Source organism: Protomyctophum bolini (assembly GCF_963924005.1).
Source record: "Protomyctophum bolini genome assembly, chromosome: 23".
NCBI lineage: Eukaryota > Metazoa > Chordata > Actinopteri > Myctophiformes > Myctophidae > Protomyctophum > Protomyctophum bolini.
Window position 1 is genome coordinate 17,355,264 of NC_137884.1, and position 19,086 is coordinate 17,374,349.

Sequence of the window (19,086 nt, forward strand, 5' to 3'; positions counted from 1 at the left end):
ATTCCCCCCCTTCTCAATCAAGTATGTTGGTATGGTCCTCTGCATCAGAGCTGACTCCACCCCCTGCCACATATGTTGCCATTTCAGGAACTAAATAAAGAACAGAACATTAGTACAACAGTGCATAATTGTCACCAAGCCATTTTCAAATACTGATTGTGTTTTATGCATTATAATATAATATAATCATTGCAAATGTCAATACTAGAGGTTAGAGTAGAATGTAAATGTGAGTGTGGGTTAAAGGAGTCTTAACTCACTGTGGGGCTGGGATCACAGCCCTCACAGTGTCCTTGAGCAAGACTCTGAATGCTCCTGATGTGCAGGTTGGTGCCTTGCATGGTTTCCGCTGCCATCGGTGTGTGAATATGTGTGTGAATGGGTGAATGTATATGCACAATCTATGTAAAGGTGTGTGAATGTGTGTGTGTGAATGGGTGAATGTGCATCAACAATCTATGTAAAGGTGTGTGAATGTGTGTGTGAATGGGTGAATGTGCATCAACAATCTATGTAAAGGTGTGTGAATGTGTGTGTGTGAATGGGTGAATGTGCATCAACAATCTATGTAAAGGTGTGTGAATGTGTGTGTGAATGGGTGAATGTGCATCAACAATCTATGTAAAGCGCCTTGGATAAAAGACACTATATAAATGCACCATTTACACCCCTGAGGCACGAGTCAACAAATTTGCTAAAGGAGGGGGAATTGATCTTGTTTGCTAAAGCATCCATTTGTGAAATGGACTTTTCATATCACGCCCATCTCCAAAGGCTGGCGTGCACAGAGGCGAATGGAAGAAAGCAACACATGACACAGCAATTTTCTAAGTCCACCCCATACACTGAAGCTCAACTCTCTTCCCAGCCATCCGTGGCCATGGTGTTAGCAGATTGCAAAAAGTTGGTGAAGATTAATGTTTTTGGGTAGTTTTCAATTTCTAACTCCCAGAGGCAGTCATTTATATACCGTATACATTTTTCAACAGCATTATTTTTCTCCTCTCCTCTTTGGGGAAAATGCAGTCAACAAAACAATCTGTCATACTGTGGCTGGAAACATTTAGACAGAAACACGAGGACATTACAATAGCAACAATAGCAAGTCAGACCAGAATCTTTACAACATTGGAAAGTGTCACAAGGGTGGGAAAGTGATGTGATTATTTTTTCAGTGTCGAATCAAGTTACGTGACATTTGGTTCGTTTTAGTATTGAATAAGTAACACATTTGCAATCGACAAGTTGACATTTGTAAAGGGAAAAAAAAAGAAGAAAGAAAGAAAGAAAGAAAGAAAGAAAGAACGAAAAGAAAAACTGACGCGCTCTCTGGAACAGTAATGATGGAAGTGAGATTGGTCTTGATATCAGCAAATTAAAGAGAGGTCAAGCTTGATTAGATGTAGACTCCCTTAAAGTCACTCATGTCCATTTCCCGAGTCTGAGTGCTGCTAATATTATAAAGGAGCACCTTTTCCCAGAACAAAGCTTATAGCCAAATAACGGTTGGCTATGCTAGTATGCATCATTGGCGCCTAAATTAAAGTGACGCGGGCAGGAGGGCAATCAGCACTGCAGTGCTCTTTCATCTTGGCCCGTGGTCAAAGGAAATGGACCATGCTCTTAGAGCTCTTTGTAAAGTGCTCATGATTTCATGCAATCACATCTTTTTTTTTTTTTAGGGAAAGGTTTCTCGTATTCAAGGCACATATAGTACTTTCATCTTCCAAACTCCAAACTCCAAGCTCCCCTTCTTATAGTACATCATCTGGCAAAAGCTGACCCCCCCTCCACCACACACACCTGTGCACACACATGCACTTGTGTGTGTGTGTGTGTGTGTGTGTGTGTGTGTGTGTGTGTGTGTGTGTGTGTGTGTGTGTGTGTGTGTGTGTGTGTGTTTGTGACATTTCAACAACAGAAAAAATATTGTACCAGCTCACATCGCATCGCAATGTGGTGTGAGCTTATATAGATGCACACATTTTTGGTTTGGTTTTGAAAGGGTTATAGGCAAGGCTAAACTTCCGCTCGCTCGAGCCACTGAGTTATAATTATACTTCCGGCAGTCTTCCGGGTGCTTCAAAACGCCACTGAGCAAACTTCCACTTCCGGTTCAGGTCTCTATCCTTTTATTACTCTATGGTTCCACCCCACACACACACACTGTGTGTGCCGTCACTGACCTGGCGTTTAAGTGATAACTGCATGTGGGCTTGGCCTTACACAAACGTCTCTCTTTGAACACGCTCTGAACCTGCAGGGATCAAGGAGGGGGTTTATTGGTGCAGGCGAGCAGCAGCGGGTCATTATGTGGTCACCGTGTGGTCACCGTGTGGTCACTAGACCGACCAGAGACCGACCAGAGCCTGGTCAGGTGGGCTCTATGATGCTGTTTTTGGCAGCACATTTTGATTTTAGTTTTAGTCATAGTCTCTTATACCTCCTTATACCCTGTAAAAATCTTCTCTTATGGGGGGGTCCTTGGCATATATTTTCAAATGGGGGGTCTGCGACATGAAAAAGTTTGGGAACCACTGCTATACACAGTATGTAGGAATGCACAAGACATCTTGTCTGGAGACCAAGCAGCTTGACATTTAAAAAAAAAAGAAAGAACTGCCCTTGATGTAAATATGCAACACCAGAGTTTCCGGGATTTTGGTTTACAAGCGCCCACTAGACAGATGCCCTTTGAGGGGACTCGCAGAGACATTATAGTACAATAAGTATGTTTTCTCGGAAAGAAACGGGGAAAAAACCCTACACACTCCATACACATCAAACACCCTGCTGTTTTTTTGTTTTTTTTTCCCTCATCTCTTTCATGCCTCGTAAAACAACAACAAACCGCCGCGTGCATATGCCAGCCTGCGGAGTCTCTTGAAGTCCAGGGCTGATTCAATTAGACACGCGCCTCATAGTTTATGGGAGGGAAACTTGTCCGTCTAATTCAACATGTGCCCACGCGAGCGCAATGCACGCATGCACGCGCGGCTCAAAGTGGACCGCGGTGTCAAGCACCGGTTCTCGAAAAGGAGTGGTAAAAAGCACCGGTTTGTGCTTGTGGAGGGTTCCAAAGGGGTCCCAGGGGGTTTACACACTAGCGCCCCTCAACCATGTTACATATTGAAAAATGATGATCTGCTTCTCATGCAATAGAAGGACAATAGCAGTCACCAGAACCAGGGACTGAATGTGTTTTCACTGAGTGGAACATGTTGTTCATGGAGTTTGAAGTTGAATGGACTTAAGGGGGAGCATGATCATATCAAACGAATACGAACATATAACATTGAGTCAAGCAACTTAAAAATGTATGGGTTGGGATGCACGCTAAAGTCTAAGTAAGATGTTAAAATGATCCCACTTTTAATTTCGTTGTACGTGTTACAATGACAATAAAGATCTATTCTGTTGTATTCTAATCTATAATGAAATTCCACCTTATGCCCAATAAAGAAAAATATTGGGCAAAGCAAGTAAAAAGCAAGTATTCAGAAACTTCAACTTGCTTACGCTACTTGCTTTACAAGTAGCGTATAATGATGACATGAGAATTTTACTCAAAAAGCCTAGATGGTGCAGTGCAAGTGAAATGTGTGTGGCTGCAAGAGTCAATACTTTTCAAGCCGTTCTCCGGAACTTAATGCATAGATTCATGTGTCGCTTGGATGAGTCTGTGAATAGCATCATCGTCAGTATAAATAACCCTGTCAAAAGTTGCACTAGATACTCCTCCAGCCTTGTATTTTGTGTTTTGTATGTTTCTCTATGGACCCTGAGTCTGCAATAAAGGCATTCATTAATTCATTCGATGAAATGTGTGTGTTGAATTTGTAGATGAGCTATTTTTGAAAATGTTGTCAATTGTTTTTTTTTTTTTTTTTTTTCTATTTGAAAAGTGCAGGGGCCCTGATAAAAGAAACACGCGGCCCTATATCGATTTAGGGTCCTTGACGTAAACGTTTGAGAATCACTGCTGTAAAGGAAGTGATGAAAAGCCTTCTGGGCTGGACAAGGTAACCCAAGAGCATGTGTATATTTACAGACCCCCCCATGGCCCACCCTCCTCCAACCCCTCGTTAAATACCGGGCCTACGGAGTCACGGTGCTGTTTTTAGAGACGGGAGGGGTGCGCGGAATTTAGAGCGGTAGGTCAGTGTGTCAGGCTGCCGCGCTATTTCTGCCCGCCGTCGAGGTCAAGGGCGCGCCGACCTCCTTGAGGTTTAAGCCGTTCTGGGCGGGAAACCCCTTTTGTTGTTTTAAGCATTATGTTATACTTCATAGCTATTGAAAAATAGCAGATCTACAAGCTCGGTGCCGCGCTACGAGCTTGTAGGTCAGCTGTTTTTGAAAAATCGTGAAAATGTGGCACAAATCTTTGAATATATATTCTTTCAGAGTTTTTAACTCAAATCTTTGCTTCTGGGGAGGTCCCTGGAACAACATATTTTCAGATGGGAGTTGGCGGCCAAATACATTATATTTTTGTCATTACATGATGACAATGTTTGAGAACGACTGACATAGAAACATGAGGTTTTCAGAAAACTGTCATGGATTTAGATAGAAGGCATTTATAGAATCTGGTCTCAGGTTGAAATGGGTTAAAGGGGAGCCGACGCAGCAGGGGGTCTCTGTGAAGCAGCAGGGGGTCTCTGTGACCATCTTGTATGCACAGACACTAAACCACGGCAGGCCTGCTAAAGCTCACAGCTGTTGGATCCAATAACATCGTCTACCACGTCAATGACACTCAAAGTGGGGTACGGGGTGGAACCCCAGGGGTCCTTGAGAGGTTCCCTTGCAGCGAAATCACTCAATATATCATCCGAATCATCCAAATTAACCGCTGTAAACCAATTAACATCAGCTATTTGAGGGTATATAGTCGATCTAAGCTTGAACATTATGGGTTGTGAGCTGTTGTAGGTCACAACGCATAAAAGTTGTAATATAATCCTCCTGCCTTTCTGCTGTTGCAATCAATGTAACCACCAGGCATCAGAGTATTGAGCTGGTCCCACTGCTGTTTTTCAGCAGATTTTGATTTTAGTTTTAGTCACATTTTAGTCACCTGGAATGTTTTAGTGTTTAGTCGAGTTTAGTCAAGACTTGTATTTTGTCGGGCTTTGATGCCGTCGTAAAGACTTGCTGAAAATAACCGATCTACAAGATATATTTAGTCTTAGTTTTAGTCATCATCATCAGTATATTTAGTCTTAGTTTTAGTCATCATCATAGCTTAGTTTTTCATTTAGTTTCCATTTAGTTTTCGTCAGTGGAAAAAAAGGTAGTCAACGAACATTTTTCGTCTCAGTTTTAGTCGAGGAAATCAACACTGTCTGCCTGGACGCTGGGTTTCCTCTTACCTTCCGCGGAGAGCCCTTGTACGTTCACGCCTCTGGTGTCCAGGAAACTGAGGCAGGCGTCCACGTTCTCGATCTGTGGACGAGCAGAAGACAGCGGTCAGCACAGGGGACGATCCGAGAGGAGTGACCGTGGACGTATGATGACCATAAAGCCGGGCATTGTGTGGTGATTGCCGACCCTGGCTTGACCCAAGGAGACGGCCTCGTCCGGCTGACATACTGACCACTGTGTGCCCCCCCCCCCCCCCCCACCTACACAGCCAGTCATTTAGTCTGCTGTGGCATGCCGCACACACACACACACACACACTCACATACAAATATGCCCATCCAGAGTAATTTAGATTCACATTAATGCAGAAATATTCGGTATACACACGTGCGTTCACGCCCACACGTCGCACACGTGCGAGCGCGTATGTGCGACTTGTGCGTGCATGCGGGGACACACACACACACACACACACACACACGCACAGCGTATAGTATACGGTACACAAATAAAAGAGTACAGGAGATTGACTGTGTATAACTTGAGGCCAATTGTAACACAAAGCACCTCTGAGTATATAAAATGATTACAGTCAACAACAGTAGATGGTCTAGGACCCCCCCCCCCCCCCCCCAAATAAATAAAAACAGAAGGAATTCAACTGGGGTGGACAAAGGCCGACTAAGGGGTTTTGGGGGGGGGGGGGGGGGGGTCTAAGGGGGTTTTGGGACATTCCTCGGGAGCAGCAAACACGTGGCTGGGTTTGCGCGGCGGCTCGACCGCTGAGCGTTCTTGAGAAGGTCCTTTATGAGGGAGGTCAAAGGTCGGGGCGCTCCACTGCAGTGTTATTGTGCTGAGGGCGTGCGAGGGCGTGCTGGGCGCGTCACACGGGCGTACAGTAGCCATGATGATTTACGAGCTACGACTCACTATGACCCGCACCCTTCCTCTCTCTCTCTCTGTCTGTCTGAGTGCATGGTCTCTCTACCGCCTCCCTCTCTCTCTCTCTCTCTCTCTGTCCCTCTGAGTGCTGCATGGTCTCTCTACCGCCTCCATTATAGCCTGAGGAGGACCTCATAGAGCAGTGGTTCCCAAAGTGGGGTCCGGGGACCCCCAGGGGTCCTTGAGGGAGTTCCAGGGGCTCCCCATGCTAAATGATAGTTAGGAACCAAATGGACCCTTCTGGGTCTGTAACTCTGTTACATACAGGCCAGCTGGGCTCGTGCTGAGTACAATCATCTTGGTAATACCAATACGTGCACTTTTTGAATGCCTGCTGGTATTACAAAGTTCATTAATTCCTACCATTGTACAATCTTGTGTGCAGAGGCTGCTATACAGTATATTATGTAAAAGGATAAAGGCCTGTTCATACTCCAGTTTTGGTGATAAGATGACCACCGAAACGGTGTTAGTACAAATAGAGAGGTGAGTGTGAGCGGCTTATCACCACGGCGTGATGACCATAGTTTTCGGTGGTCACCTTATCACCTAAAACTCGAGTATGGATAGGCCTCAACCGTCAAGTTTTTCCAGTGAAAGACAACTTTCACAGAACACTTTATATACTTTATGCTGAAGGCCTAAGTGCATCCCAAAGGTCCTACATGAGCCCCAGACCCTCACAGCTTAGTTATATATCATTCATTATATATTTGCCTTCAACTCTTCTAGGCCTATAGTTTGAGCGATCGGCTTTTGGAAATTGTGTGAGTCTGTCTCAAGAGTTTGAGTGACATAAAGACTGCGCTCCCTGTTCTGGGGAAAACATTCGGCAAAAGATATTTTGAGTAAAAACAGTAAGGGGACTAATAGGACTATATAGCCCTGAGGGACTCCGGACAACTAGAATGATATCAGGGTTTAAGTGGTGAAACCCTCGTGGACCATCCCCAGCCTCCTTTCATGTCTCTCATATACTACCCAGGCCCTGTCCTAACCTCCCGCTGAAGCAGTAGCCAGACCTACCGTAGCGTATAGCTGCACTCTGCACTGAAGGCCAGGCTGGAGAGAGACGGATGGATGTTTACACGGACTGTATTAACAGGGGTCTCGCTCAAAGGCCCCAGAGAGCAGCCCGTCATCCGCCTAACACAACGCACACTGGAACACCCGGGCGTCTATGGAGAGCCCTCACATGTGGGCCCCTCTCCTCTCCTCTCCTCTGTACCCACGGTACGGAGAGCCCTCACATGTGGGCCCCTCTCCTCTCCTCTCCTCTGTACCCACGGTACGGAGAGCCCTCACATGTGGACCCCTCTCCTCTCCTCTGTACCCACGGTACGGAGGGCCCTCACATGTGAGCCCCTCTCCTCTCCTCTGTACCCACGGTACGGAGAGCCCTCACATGTGGACCCCTCTCCTCTCCTCTGTACCCACGGTACGGAGAGCCCTCACATGTGGACCCCTCTCCTCTCCTCTCCTCTGTACCCACGGTACGGAGAGCCCTCACATGTGGGCCCCTCTCCTATAACCCCACGGCACTGACGTACAGCACACTAACCACCGTAATGCACACATGTGTGCCAATCCGCCCGCGCCTACCCGCCTGCCTTCATGGGCACTATCTATTTAATTATCCCACACACTCCTTTTAAAAGTGTGTTAGCAGAGAGAGAGAGACAAGCACGGTCCAAGATGGGCCGACTCGTCATTTCGCTCTCAAAGTAAACTGAATGCGAGGCTGACGAGGGCTGTGGTGGCAGCGGAGGACGATGACCCAAACGAAGAGATAAATCTGAAAACATGGCAACGTCCAGCAGACACAGATGATATGTAATCAAAAGAAGGGTATGCATGGCATCGACCGCCATCATGCAGGGATGTGTCAATTACTGCATGTTCTCTATGGTGGCTGGTTTTCAAATATGCACCGCATCAAATAACTTGGAATGCCTCCACAGGGCTCTGCGCATCTGTTCCACAGGCTGTGTGTGTCTGTGCGTGTGCGTGCGTGTGTGTGTGTGTGTGTGTATATGCTTGCGTGTGCGTCTGTGTGTTTACTCGCAGGGGAATGTGTATGTGTGAAATGGATAACATAGACAAAAGCAGTTTGGCTGGTAGACAGACAGTAAATCTCTTTAGTTGGAGTAAGATCTCCAAATCTCATTATATTGTTTAATTCTTTGGAGAGGATGGCGGCCAAGAAATATTACATTTCTGATAAAAGCCATACTCTGGAATAACATGCAGATTTTGAGGGGGGGGGGGGGGTTCAGATCCAGCCAATGTTTGTTTTTAATCTAGGGCTTTAGGCTGCTGTAAACAAGCCAAATGATGATTGAAGGAGTTGATGACGCTGGAGGCAGTAATGATCCTCGTTCAGAGCTGTGGATGAGTTGGACTGCTAGATCCTCAGAGCTGTGGATGAGTTGGACGGCTATTTGGGTGTCAGGGCGGTTTGGTTTGGCTCTGTGGGTTTCCTCTAACAGCCTCTCCAGGAACGCGCAGCGTCGTTTGTTTTTCCGACGCACACAAGTATGCATCACACAGCTCCAGAAAAAGTCATTAAAAGCAATTTGGGGAAGTGACATTTTGACGAGGCACGCTTTTACTGAATTGTGAAGCACTTAAGACAGGAAAAAAAAGAAAAGAAAAGAAAAAAAGAGGAACATGGGTGAAAAAAAATGGAGAAAAAAAAGCCCAGGCATTTCTTGATAAAGCCAAGTTTTTTTGTTGTAATCATAAAACTGAATTCCATTCATTTACAAAATAAAAAATTAACCAACAAGTGAAAACATTGGTCCATGACACAGATTGTTGCAGCCGTCATGTTCTCCCTTCAGGACTGGTCCGAAAAGGGACCCAGTAACTTGGAATGGGAAGTCTTTGCCCCTAAGATGCAACTGTCAAACACACATAGACTGATGTCTCAATTAACACTTCCTACACGGTAAAAAACAACACCTTCCCAAACTACTTCATGGCACATTATCAGAACTCAATAGTTGTCTGAGCCCGTGGAAGGAACACGTTATTCCAACCAGTTCCTTTCCCCTCCCAGGGCCACGGGGAGAACATGCAAACTCCACACAGAGGGGCCCTTTCACCAACCCCACCTCGGGTATGGGCACTGATGACGCAGAGGGGAGAACACGCCCCCAGCGTCCCCTGCAGCGGGAATCGAACCCAGGACCTTCTAGCTGTGAAGCGACAGCACTACCGACTATGCCACCGTGCCCCCCCTGCCCCCTTCAATGTCTTCTTTTAAACACTTTCAACCTGTTCCTATTTTGGGCATGGTCATTATAGGTGAAAAATACTTAATTTATTAATCAATTAATTTCAATTAAAAAAGCAAAAACTAGCAGATCTTTTAAATATATAACTGAATCAATGTTCTTTCATCCAAAAGGGTCAGTTTTCAGTAAGGCCCTCTGGTAACCTACTCTCGATAAGTGTTTTATAAATAGCGTTATTAATGCTAGCTGACACTCCCACAAATTAGTTTAGTTGATTAGTTCCTCTGGGCACTTAAAAGTTAATGAGCAAGGCCATCATTTAGACACATTACTGGGATGACTTCTGCTGCTGCATGGTATTAATCACTATAGTTGAGCTGTGCCGCTTTTAACTCCAAACCTTTATACAGTATATAGACAAAACCACCCTTGTCTGTTCGTCTGTGCTACAGCAGCCAAGCAGCCGAGCATTTGTAGACGGGTTTCAAGGAAGGGTATATATAGAGCACCGAAGTCTGACGTCAATGTCGGGAGAGGGCGCAAATCCACAGGTAATGCCCTATAGGGGGATCTTAGATCACCTCATATAAGAACTGTGTTACAGTGTTTTATTTGTATTATTTATAATCCCCATTCAGATCGCCTCATATAAGAACTGTGTTTTGAAAAATAAACATCATCCAGGCCGCTTCACTCATATGGATATGAAGAATCAACTGACTGAGAGAAAACGCTATTTTTTACTGCTGCTGAATTAGTAAAATCTTCGCTAGAAACAGACTTTATCATACTGTATATGAGTGACTGACTGTCGTAAATGATACAGCTCCCTGACAATAACGCAGAGACAGCTTGTTTATTTGTGGACCACAATGCTTATATGAAACGATATTAAGATGACCCCATGTTATTCTCCATAGAGAAATTACTTCCGTGAACCAAGGGAATCGAGGGGATGAGTGAGTGACGTCAGGAGTCAGGACTTTAGAACCAGGGGAATCCAGGGGATGAGCGAGTTATGCGCGAATGAGGGCGCTCTATTGCTTGGTCCTGATAAATAACAAATGGCCAAAGGCCAAAGTGGTAAAGTATGCAGTTGAAAATTGTCTATACTTGGTGCGGGACACCATCGTACAGCTAGCGTTATTATAAATCAGGTTTCAGGGGATATTTCACTTCCAAACATGTTTGAAAGTGAAATATGCCTTCAACAGTAAAGGTGAGGGATGAGTCTTCACTCAGCTGTGAAGGGACTCCATTTTCTCATCCATATTTCTGGCCATCCAATCACCCTTCCTTCCTGCCAAGCATGAGTTTATCATTTCCCATTAAGGGTTCCACTTTCTCCCTCGCTCTCCGTTGGCTCATGTATTGCAGACGGCCAGTCGGACACACGCCCTGCCGCCATCCATTCATTCATCCATCCATCCATCCATCCGTTCCAGTGTTGTTTTCGTCGACTAATACTATGACGAAAAATGACTACCTTTTTTCACTGCACAAAAACTACATCAAAATGTAATAAAAACTAAGCCATGATGACTCAAATATACTGTCGATTTTGTCAACAAACTAGACTAAAATTTTAGGAAGGGACTAGTGGACAAGAGATCCAGTATAAGTCGTTTTACACTTGGTTGCATGCTACAAGCAGATCTACAAGCTCACGTGACGCGACGCGGTGTGAGCCTATAGATCGGCTATTTTCAGCAAGTGTAAAAACAGCCATTACGACGGCATCAAGGCCCGCCAAAATACATTTTAGTCGACTAAATTAACTGTAGATTTAGTTGACTAAAATCTTATGACATTTAGTCGACTAAAACTAGACTAACACTAAAACATTCCAGGTGACTAAAATGTGAATAAAACTGAATGAAATGTATTCAAGAGACTATTACTGAAACTAAAATAGAAATTTGCCAAAAACAACAACGTTATACACACCGCATCTCCACTGGCTAAAGAGTGCTGGGTTGCGCCCCGAAAATAGCTGATCTACGAGCTTGTAGTAGTTGTTGTGAGCTTGTAGATGTGCTATTTTCGCTCTAACACTCTCTGCACGTCCCCAATGGGGATCAAAATGGATCAAAAAGGGCAGGGAAAAGCCGGTACGCCGGAAAGAAAAGTTTCATGGCTTCCACTTTAAAAACTCTGAGGGGATTTATTGTTTTTATCTCTACTCTCATCCTGATGAAATCCAAAGCAAGAGCAGTTCCTCTTGTGCTGCTAGCGGTCGATTCACTTTTATGCAATATTGATTTAGGTGACAGTCCCTATAATCATCTATTCTAAAATAAAACCATGGACCTAATGAGTCTACAGTCCACGCACGCAGGCACACGCACGCACGCACGCACGCACGCACGCACGCACAGTGTCAGGCATTTGTAAATATTGCTAACATTATAGATGGTGCTGACAGGCTGTGATATCCCTCCGCTGTCAGTAGCCTCCCGGGAGGTCAAGGGTCTGACTCTGTGTACATGACCTATGACCTGTTGACCTGGTGACCGACACTATGAGGCAAGGTGAGAAATACCTTCACGTCGTTCTCTCGTGGTGACGACGTCACCACGAAGAATACCTCATCTGTTCACTTCATGTGCAAGCTGTTTCTACTGCACAGTAAAAAAAAAAAACAAGAGAAGGGAAACGGAAATGGTGGACTTTTTTTTCTTTCTTCTCTGAACCAATCAGAGCTGCAGGCTATGGGGTCTCAAAGTCTGTGACTTCCTGCACGTGAATTTAGTTTATAAACAAAAGTGACAGGAAGACTTGCGGACAAGCCAGCGGATTATTTCTAATCTATACACAACCTATATACTTATTTTAGCGTGATGATTAAGTTTAAAACAATACTGTTATACTGGACTGTGTGTGCGTGCGCGCGTGCATGCATGCGTGCGTGCGTTCATCCGTGCGTGCGTGCATGCTCCTGATAGGACAGAGATGTTACAGCTGCTGGCCTTCACAGCAACACAGCTGAGGGTACAGTACAGTACAGTATGAGTACAGTATGGAAGCAGATCAAAGCTGATAGCAGACCTTCTGCAGCAAGCTCTCTGCTTGTCAGATCTCTTTTCAGCGCTTAACGGGGCAGCTGCCGAAACCCTCAAGATTATACTGAGCGACCGAGTGTCCAATGGAGGGACAACCTCTTTGGTGTGCTTCTGAAAAGGGGCCTGCTAAACATCAACGCTACTGCCAAAAGGTGCGTCTTGGAGCGTACAGAGAGGAAGGATCTTGGATTCCATCCACAATAACAATAACACAATGTGGGACCCACATCACAGCAAGGGGAGTGGCCTGAGGGGGGGGGGGGGGGGGGGGGGTGGCCTGCATGGGGGGGGGGGGGGGGGGGTTGGCCTGGATGGGTCAGAGAGGCCATCTGGGAATTGGAAGGGATGGCAGTTCAACCCTCAGCTTGCCCAGTCTACAGTACATGTGGAAATGTTGTGTCCATGAGCAAGCAGTGTTGTGACGAAAAATGTTCGTCGACTACTATTGCTGCCATTTTGAAAGAAATCCCGACGCTGATTGTGTTAATAACAACAGCAAGCTGTGCCGGTGACGAAGTGGGGACGACGCAGAGCTGCATCCCGTCTGGTCTGGCCAGTCTGCCAACAGATGGAAGGCAGATGATAGCTTTACTTTACGGCTCTAGCCAGCATTACACTCAACGTGGCCTCCCATGCAGAGCGCCACACGTACCTATACTAAAATAGGGTGCATTTTGCAGTACTACTGTACTGTTTTTTATTCTAGTTTATTTTACTATAGCTTTAGTTATAATAATCATTTCTTCTTCTTTTTAAAGTTAAATGCTGCAATTTGTAAATTTGCAAAATGTGACTCCTAACGTCGTTGAAGTGGGACTCATATAATGTCCGTGGGAGTCATCTAAAAGACCATCCCTGCATCCTGGGACTCATTACATTGGAAACCTATCACTGTATTCATTGAGAAAAACATGCAAGCATATGCACACACACACACACACACACACACACACACACACACACACACACACACACACACACACACACACACACACACACACACACACACACACACACACACACACACACACACACACACACACACACACACACACACACACACACACACACACACACACACACACACACTCTCTCTCTCTCTCTCCCTAAAAGAGCACAGTCATCTGTATTCCCGGGACGCTCTTGGCGGTTTGCTAACGATGCCTTGTCTATAATGAGCGAGATTAGTGATGTGAGCATTTACTGTCTTTTTCTGCTGAATGGGGCCTTTCCTATATTCCTCGTCTCTCTTGCATGCCATTCCATGTCTGAGCACGATTCTCCTTATTCTTTTAAGGAACGTCTTTGTAAGCCAGGGAGGGAATCCTCCTCTCTGCCATTCAAAAAAGCCCTCGGCGCATGCATGTCTAATTCCCGCAGACGTCCGTACAATTGCCAAGATCCGCTCTGTCGGAAGGCATTACCTGGAACATGGGAGAGGTTTCGCTGAGCGCGACCGCGACAACGTGAGCGAGATGGATCAAAGACGTAAAACCCGGAGCTGAGGCCCGATGTCTTAATAAAGCACACTGTGAGTCCCCCTCCACAAACATCAAATAGTGTACAGTGAATCCGTCTGAAATCCTCCTGGCACTAGGGCTGGGCAATATATCGTTCTGATACAGTATAATAGGCCTATATGGATATTGTCACAATACTATATTGTGAAATCGTCTGGGGATATCACATTGTGATATGGCATAAGGGTTGTCTTTGCCTGCTTTTAAATCACTTTAAATGTAATTACATACCTCTTCCAAAATATTCGGAAATAGTTAAAATATCAGATTGACAAGTACAAGTTTGTAGACCTGCTGTTTTATAGTAATGTTCTAGAAAGTTTTCTAGTTTTTCCGGTCACAACACGACGTCATCTTCACTATATCAATATCGTGATGTTTTATTTAGCCCACATCGCCCAACCCTCTTTGGCCTGTCGCTCATCACCACCCCCCCCCCCCCCCCCCCCGTTCCCAATCCCAAGAAAAAAAATTAGTCCTAGCAATCATTAGATCATTAGATCTAATGATTAGATCTCGCATGCAGCCTCCAGTTGGGCATGTTCAGAATTCCGAGAGCTGACCAATGGGAATGCCAGAGAGTGTATGTGAAGAATTTTATTGTCTCAGAGGTGATGGTCCCTGATCCCAGGTCAGCTATATTACAACCACTGTCTGCACCCGATTGGCTGCCTGGATACAGGCACAGATTCCTGTTTGTGCGTGCGTGCGTGCACGTTGTCCTAGTCAAGGCCTCTTTGTCTTGTGATAACTGGATGAGGGGACGCACTACAAACACCCAACCTATATGAACCTATGAACAGCAATTACTTTAGATGAGAGAGAGAGAGAGAGAGAGAGAGAGAGAGAGAGAGAGAGAGAGAGAGAGAGAGAGAGAGAGAGTGACAGTGGGAGAGAGAGAGACGGGGAGAGAGTGAGTGATATAAAGATACTGAGAGGGTGATATAGGGAGACAGAGATCGATAGAGAGAGAGAGAGAGAGAGAGAGAGAGAGAGAGAGAGAGAGAGAGAGAGATGGAGAGAGAGACAGAAACAGTGATAGACATCACAACAGAGAAGACAAAGAAAAACTGAGACAGAAAGAGTAATAGGTATAGAAAGAAAGACAGAGAGAGAGAGAGAGAGAGAGAGAGAGAGAGAGAGAGAGAGAGAGAGAGAGAGAGAGAGAGAGAGAGCATGTATTGTGCCTGCAGACTGGTGTTTGAGAGGTCTGCTCCTGTACTTACACCCACTATTGGGTTTGGCTTGGTCCTCTCAGTGTTGGTTTCTGTCCAAGGAGCTTCAATGGACCGGACCACATAAATGAACTCAAGGCTTTGCCAAAGTGAAATTGGCTACTGTACATTAATTGTAAGTGGATGCGAGCTGGGCAAGCAGTAACGTAACGCATGTCAGCATTTAGTCAATTTATGTTCACTTCTTTTTCTTTCGCATATCAGCTCAGGAGAGGGAATCGCCCCCAAATCCGCAATAATTACACATATTCATAATGGATTAAACCATGGCCATGGCCATGGGAACATTATAAGACTGGTTTCAGACTGGCTGGCAGGTGTGGACAATTAACTCCAAATTACTTTCTTGGGTAACTGGTTTAATCACGGTTCTAAATCAGTACATGTGATTTTAAATTAAAACCGCATGTAACCATAACAACAGCAGTAAACAAACTATATAGCAGCTCCTCCTCAGACTATAAAGTGGTCTAACTTAATCTTTGGTTTTTCTTCCCCTCAATTATAAAAGTAAAAAACTAGTTTTTTTTGCACTCCTACAATGGCGACAGGTGCGTATAGGAGAAGACCAAACGAGGGACCCAACATACACCCAGAGCCATCTAATAGAAGAGTTAGGATATAGAGGGGGCAGAAACCGAGCGCTCGAGCGCTGTTCATGCAGCCTGAACTGAGACAAGCTGGAGTTGGAAATGCATTGTTTTCAACGAGGGCGGCGCAAATATGAGCTATTTTAAGCATGTGTGCAGCATGACAACTGTTTTAATGTATTGTACAGTAACAACAAAAGTCTCTGCAATGTTTATGTTGTAAGATTACTACAAAACAATCTAAAATAAAGGGATTTAAGATCATTACAGCTGGGCTGTTGCCTGGGTCCAATGCATTTCTGCCTACTTCCGGTCCCAGTTGGTTGTCCACAGTCTCAACAGAAGTCTATGTAGAAGAGCCGCCATTGGACTGAAGCCCCATGAAGTGAACGGAGTTTGCGTAACTCTGTCTTACTCTATGGCTCTGCGTACACTGAAAGAAACATGGGTATACTGAAGTACCACCTCAGAATATATTTGGCTCTCCAAGTACCACCATAATAACTGATGTTAAAATACAGGAGCCCTGCCCTTTTTGTTCCATTCCTAATATAAGCCAATACTGCTGCTGCTCTGACAAAACTCTGTCTAATCACTTTGCATTATTACATTGCACCAGCACTATAGCACTTTGGGTTATTGTAAATTTGTACACAGTAGCCTATGCTTATTTATTTGTATGCCAGTGGTGAAGCTCTAAACTGAATTTTGTTGTTTCGTGCAAGCAATGACAATAAAGATCTATCTATCTATCTATCTATCTATCTATCTATCTATCTATCTATCTATCTATCTATCTATCTAATCAGCACAACTGATAATATTTCTAATGTGATTAATCCGTTCCCAAATCTTCTGTTAGCAGCTAGGTGTGCTGTCATGCTCATTTTAGCACGGCTGGATGGTCTATTCTATTTCAATCAATTATGTCCTTTTGTCGACTCCTCTGTGTACCAGTGGTTGGGAATCTCTGTATAGAGCACCGAAGTCTGACATCAATATCGGTAGAGGGCGCTAGTCCACGGGTTCATGTCGTTTTTATTTGCATTGTAAATTAGATCACCTCATATAAGAACTGTGTTTTATTTGTATTATAATCCCCATAGGAGGGGGATCTTAGATCACCTCATATAATATATATATATATATATATATATATATATTTGTATTATAATCCCCCTGACTGAGAGAAAACGCTATGCTGCTGAATTAGTTACATTTTCACTAGAAACAGACAAATATGACTGACTGACTGACTGACTGTCACAAACGATACAGAGACACCTCCCTAACAATATCGCAGAGACAGTTTGTTTATATTTGGACCACAATGCTTATATGAGGCGATTTTAAGATGAGCCCATGTTATTCTCCATAGAGAAATTACTTCCGTGAACCAGGGGAAACCAGGGGATGAGCCAGATGATGTATGATGATGTATAATGATAAGAGCGCCCCTCACTTCACACAGGAGTGATTTATTTAGTTATATTTTGGAAGTTGTGGGGATTTGTTTTGTGTTCTTTTTTCCATTTCCCGAAAAGGACATACAAAGATTTCCGCCTGCTGACAGTGACGATAATGTGTACAGTAAATGTGTGACTATCTGCCTGTGTAACAATGTTGCACTCATTCACCCCAACCGCAACCCTCCTCCACCCTCACACCCACCTCCACCCTCACACCCTCCTCCACCCCCACACCCACCTCCACCCTCACACCCACCCAAGTCCAGCTTCCCAAGCTAGGGGCTGGCACGGCTTCTGTGGCCAGAGCAGGTGGTGGATCAATGCCGGGGCTTTGTAAATAGCTGAGACAAAAACCTAACTAACACAGAAATACACACACACACACACACACACACACGTATGTATGTACACTTGCGTGCACACACAGATTGAGCTCTGGCATGTGGAGCTGCATGCTTGTGGCGCTGTAGTAGCAAGTCCTTAGTGACCAGTGTGTCACCATGAACCCAACTCAACCACCACTGGCCGCAAACACAAAACTCACATCAATAACCCCCCCCCCCCCTGCACACACACACACACACACACACACACACACACACACACACACACACACACACACACACACACACACACACACACACACACACACACACACACACACACACACACACACACACACACACACACACACAAAAGGGCCAAATGGACGCCCCTACCTCACCCACACAGTGCCTACTAAGCAAGTGTGCAAAAAAAATAAGCCCGGCTAAACGGATTTAGTCACTTTTAATGACAGGAGAGTGGATGCCAAGGTAGACCAACACTGTATAAACACTTAGTCAAAAGTAGTTAAAGTAAGGGGCAATTATCTCATAGTGACGGCAATCAGCGGTCATACCAGGCCGTCATCTCGTTAAAAGGGGAAAGCAGGACCCTGCCAGCGTCCCTCGGTTCTATGACAGTAATGACCAAGGGTTTGTTCACATGGAATCATTGTTATACTGTATACAATTACATGTACTGTACATGCATTTTCTTTTCAACTTTCACTCAGAGCTGTGTTATGCATATACAGTAGGCCTACATTGTAAAAGTGTCATTCACTTAATGATGCTCTATAATAAAATAAAAAAATCATTAATACTTTAAATCTATCCACAATCTAATTAGCGGTCATGGCAGGACTTGGAAAATGTGTTGCAAAGAAGAAGGACAGTTCCTTTTCCCCCCCCTTTTTTCTTTTTCGCAATAATTGACAAAGTTTACGACAAAAAACATTGTTGAAATAAGACTCACCATTTGCGATTGACTCCTGGGACTTCCATTGATGTCCTCCACCTTTTCATTTGCTGCACGGAGCAAAAGAACACAAAAATGCAATGATTTGTTAAAACTCTCTGCTACTGCTGTCCCATGAGTGACCTCTCAAATTCAGGTGGCCCAATTCTGCGAGCTTCACGTATAGGTGTGTGCGCTGGCACGCGTGTGCAGCTGTGTGTGCTGTGTGTGTGTGTGTGTGCGTGTCAGAGAGAGAGAGAGAGTGTGTGTGTGTGTGTGTGTGTGTGTGTGTGTGTGTGTGTCTCTGTGTGAATAAGAATGGCCTCTCTGCCCTTAAACTAACATAAACACTAAACTAATAGAGGAGCCGTTTGGGAAGGA

At 44.8% G+C, this 19,086-nt stretch overlaps 1 protein-coding gene across 5 annotated transcripts in view; it reads right to left on the reverse strand.

Annotated features, from left to right (window-relative positions):
* The window catches only part of nav3 (neuron navigator 3), a 199,867-nt gene that overhangs the window by 111,205 nt on the left and 69,576 nt on the right, over window positions 1-19,086 (reverse strand). For all 5 annotated transcript variants that reach the window (XM_080757629.1, XM_080757631.1, XM_080757628.1 and 2 more), the window contains exons 3-4: window positions 18,724-18,776; window positions 5,376-5,448 (exon numbers count right to left, since the gene is read on the reverse strand). In XM_080757629.1, coding sequence (XP_080613755.1) covers window positions 5,376-5,448; window positions 18,724-18,776 — 126 coding nt within the window. The remainder of the gene's footprint in view (window positions 1-5,375; window positions 5,449-18,723; window positions 18,777-19,086) is intronic.